We start from the raw sequence: 4,788 nt of genomic DNA, 5'->3' as shown, positions 1-4,788 counted from the left end.
TAGATATCAAAAAATGCATGAGATTGTTGAACTACTAATGAAAGTTATTAATTTTCTTTACTAAACTATTTTTAAGGTCATTTATTGTCAAATTTAAGGGGTCAAAGGGTCTTAGTCAAAGTGTCCCTTTATGACGTGAGCGAGAGAGAGCGAGAGCGAGAGAGAGAGAGAGAGAGAGAGAGAGGGGAGGGAGGGAGGGATCCCCTATACACAACTAGTACACGTTTGTTCAACTAGTGAAGTCAAAGTAAGTGCATTTGTTCAACTAGTGCTAAAATAAGCTATCCCCTACACAACTAAACGTTTACTTTATCTTTTAGGTAGTGTTTAGTTCGTAGCCATAATTTACCATGTCTATGGTTAAGCGCTTGTTTAGATTTCAACAACTAACAGTTAATTAGGTGGCAATTTTAGTTAATAAATTCAGCTAAAATCTTACATACTATCTAGCTAACAATTAGCTATTCGTCGGATTCTTCCAGCTAACATAGCTAATAGTTAGCTGGATGGATCCAAAGGGGTGTAAGTAAATTTGACACACTTTGAACACTGTTTTTTTATGACTGTTATAAGTGCTTGTTCGGTTAATTTCTAATTCAAAGGATCATGTCATTATTTTTTTAAAAAAAATAAATATGACAAGATTCTTAGGTGTGGTAAAAATTTTAAACACCTGAAATCAAGTATGACGATTTTTCGTGAAAAATGGTGTCAGAATGTGACCGGGAACAAAACGTGATAATCCTCCTGTCTCTGCCGGCTGCCGACAGAACTGTTAATATATACTACTAGATTGCATGGGACCTATTTGCTTGCCTCTAAGTCAAAATGTCGCATTAGAAAAATGTGGGGAGAAAAAAAAAAGGTCACATGTCGTCGTGTGGGTGTAGGCTTCCCAGCTGCACATCTCATCTCCCAAAAGTCTCAACTCCTAGCTAGAATCCTCTGAAAAAGAAAAGATTTTGTGTGCTTGTACAAAGTCAAAATGCATCAGTGCGTTTATGGTGGGCACTGGGCAGGCGACAGTTGGGCACACCAGCGTTGAACCCTGCCAACTATGAGCATCACCGTCACCAAGTCGCCGCTGGTGCTGGTCGGCCCGTCGACAGCGCCGGCGGCGGCAGAGACGACCGCGCACATCATCAACCTCTCGTCGTTTGACAAGGCGCTCGCCTTCTTCCCCGTCACGTCGTTCCACATCTTCGACCATGCGATCCACAGGCCGGCCGAGACCGTGCGGAGCGCTCTGTCCCGCGCCCTGGTCCACTACTACCCGGTCGCCGGCCGCGCCGTCGAAGACAGCAGCGGCGACCTCCGTATCGCTTGCACCGGCGAGGGCGTGGGGTTCGTGGCCGCGTCGGCGAACTGCTCCCTGGCTGACGTCAAACTCTTTGACCCGCCGTTCGGCGCGCTGCTGAAGGAGCTCGCCGTCGGCCTCGGTGCCGAGGGGTTCCGTCCGTCGGACCCGCTGCTGCTCGTGCAGGTGACGGAGTTCTCCTGCGGCGGGTTCGTCGTCGGGGTGACGCGGAACCACGTCGTCGCCGACGGCACGGGGTTCGCGCAGTTCCTGCAGGCCGTCGGCGAGCTCGCGCGGGGCCTGCCCCGGCCGGCCGTCTTCCCGGTCAGCTGCGGCGATGACTCCCTCCCGGAGCTGCCGCCGTTCGTCGACGCCATGGAGAAGGCGCAGGTCACGCTCGAGCCACGGGACTTCGCCTACCTCGACATCACCGTCCCGTCCAGGTGCATCAACCGTATCAAAGCCGGATTCGCTCGCCACGCCGCCGCCGCTGCGGAGAGCGGCGGCCCGTGCACCGTCTTCGAGGCGGTCATGGCCGTCCTCTGGCAGTGCCGCACGCGCGCCATCATGTCTGACCCGGACACCCCCGCTCCTCTCATCTTCGCGGCGAACGTGCGCAAGCACGCCGGCGCCAAGCGCGGCTACTACGGCAACTGCATAACGTCGGCGGTGGTCGTGCCGACGAGCGGGGAGGTGGCGAACGGCGACATCAACGACGTACTGAGGCTTATCAAGCGCGCTAAGCAGCCGATACCGTACCAGTTCTGGAAGAACAACTCCGCCGACGACGACGCCGGAGACGACGAAGAAGGCGGCCGCCACGTGAAGGAACCGCGGCCGGAAGGTGGTTTGTCGTTGTCCATGGAGCAGCTGGACGTGACGCTCGGGTACAACGCCTTCGACGTGACGAGCTGGCGGAACCTCGGCGCCGACGCGGTGGACTTCGGCGGCGGCCGGCCGGCGAGGGTGATGTGCTGGCTGGACCGGATGGCGGTGCCGCACTGCGTCGCGTGCCTGCCATGCAACAAGGACGGGGGGAACGTGTTGGCGCGCTGTGTCAGGGAGGAGCATGTGGACGCCTTCCTTGGTGAACTCGCCAAGTTCACCTGATGACATCTCGCGCGCGCTCCTGTGTGACTGTGAGATTCTTGTTGGCTTGTTGCCAAATAAAGTGCTTGGTTAAGTTGTTCCATGATGAACGTGTTTAATTTGTGCCGTACTGTGCATTTAATTTGTGTCATGAGAATATAGGAAGATATATATTTAAGAGACTATTGTTTAGTGTTATACTTCCTGTCTTTAAATATTGACATTAGTACTAGGTGATCAGTTTAAAATAAACTGCTCGATCTCTTCCTATTTTAAATCTAAACTACTAAAACTAAATGTCATATCTATGTTTAGAACCAGTTAGTGTACTAGGCAATAATTTTCCTAATGTGTCACCAATGCCACTTGATATATTTTTTCTTTTTTTTTGGTGGACAAAGGTCGATCTGTAAATGATACATGGCACGAACATGTAGGCCAAAGTGACAAATGATGTAAAGCCTATTATACGTACATAGTAGAAAGAAGCAAATCCACGAAGGAAAAATAAAAAGTCCAATTTGTTAGAAACTAAACTTGAAACTTCTCTCTCGATTCAGTCACAAATCATCGACATTGGCCAACCAATATAGCTGGTCCCTGGACCCCATGTAATCCTCTCGAGTGATCTTACAGTTGTGCATGGAGCACCTCTCTTGTCTCCTGTTGATGCTATGAGCACAAACAAATATTGAACCATAAATAGTTGACATATTTGGGTGTAGTATCTGGGAAAAAAAAGACTTGTACTCTCTCGGTCCCAAAATACATGCTAGTTTCTTGAGGAGTTAAACTTTTTAAAATTGAACTATAATAAAAATAAAAAAATACTATCAACATTTGTGTCTCTAAATAAATTTATCATAAAAACATATTTTCTTACTCTATCTAATGATACTTATTATATATTATATAATAATCGTATATTTTTTTGTATACCTTTAGCCAAACTATAAAAAGTTTGACTTATCAAAAAGCAAGATGGACAGATGGAATGAGTTGATTTTTTTTGTTTGCAAATTTTCTCTAATATATATATATACTAGCAAAAATACCCGTGCGTTGCAACGGGAGAAAAAAAAAGCTATCAAATCTATACCTATATCTCTATTACCTATATATATATATAATAACAAAGAGGTAAAATTTCAACCTATTTTTTGTCCGTCCATTGTTTGTCCGTCTCCCTCTAACTTTCGAACAATACAGAGTTTATTTCGTCCAAACTTATATATAACTCGTGCTTATACGAGTTAAAATAGCTCTTGTCTAACATGATATGGAGTTTGATTCCAGTTTTATATAGGTCCTGTATGTGGTAACCTTGATAGCTAGAAAGAGTCCTAATCCTAATATAAATAGATTACTTCAATCTTTTGAGTAAGATAAATAGGAATTCTAATTCAAGAGTTTGATTCCAGATTTATATTGACACTATATAGGGTAACCTAGGAATCCAAATCCAAGTATAAATAGATTACTCATCTTTAAGTAATCCAAATAAAATATATATATATAACTTTCTATTATCTTGGTTTACCTTTTTCTATTCTTTTTCATCTTCTCGTCCCGGACTACTACATCATCTAGTCAAACTCAGTTATAACCAAACCCAATAGCAAACCAATTTCATCTAGAACCAGTCCAAATGTAGTTCGAGCTGAACCTGGCAAAAAGAGTTGGCTAGGGACTAAAATTTTAGCAACTATTTATTAAGAAAATATTAGGAAAGAAAACAATCAATGCCGTATAGCTAGTACGCCTTGCTTGACTGTGTATTCGTTTGGCTATCTGTCTTCCATACACGTGTAGCATGCATGCAAGGAGCATTGTATTGCATACGGATCGGAGTCGTACCTTGTAAAAGGACCCCAAGGCTGCATATCGAGTACAAGTCGTATCGACAACTCTTCGCTTGTGTCGCAGTCTCGCGCCCAACCAGAACCGTGGTGGCGGACAGAAATCTGACAAATAGTGGCCCCAAAGCGAGCCCTCGCGCCACCGGTCACGTGATGGGCAGCGCGTGGCTGGAAGGAGCCCGGACGCGATGGGAGACAGCGGGCAGAAGAAAAAAAAGCAGACTGAAATTTTTGCTATATATATATATATATATATATATATATATATATATATATATATATATATATATATATATATATATATATATATATATATCGGAAATCTATAACTTTTATAAAGCTAAACCCCACTAGATGGATTCTCTCCTCATGCAAGGTGTCCACATCATTCTCCACTATGTGACCCACTAAATATTCTATCTCTTCATGCAAGATATCCACATCATTCCCCACTAAGTCCATGTCATCTCATATTAATTACAAAAAATGACCATGTCATCTATATCATGTGAAATACTTTAAATCTTTAATCTATTAACACAC

At 44.6% G+C, this 4,788-nt stretch overlaps 1 protein-coding gene across 1 annotated transcript; it reads left to right on the top strand.

Moving 5' to 3' along the window:
• Window positions 930-2,489, top strand: LOC8064205 (acyl transferase 15). The gene has a single exon (XM_002440679.2). The coding sequence runs from the start codon at window positions 1,058-1,060 to the stop codon at window positions 2,405-2,407; it is 1,350 nt and encodes a 449-aa protein (XP_002440724.1). The 5' UTR covers window positions 930-1,057; the 3' UTR covers window positions 2,408-2,489.

The sequence above is a fragment of the Sorghum bicolor genome, chromosome 9, assembly GCF_000003195.3.
Source record: "Sorghum bicolor cultivar BTx623 chromosome 9, Sorghum_bicolor_NCBIv3, whole genome shotgun sequence".
Classification (NCBI taxonomy): domain Eukaryota; kingdom Viridiplantae; phylum Streptophyta; class Magnoliopsida; order Poales; family Poaceae; genus Sorghum; species Sorghum bicolor.
Note: the sequence above shows the minus strand (reverse complement) of the source record. Positions and strands in the feature narration are given on the sequence as shown.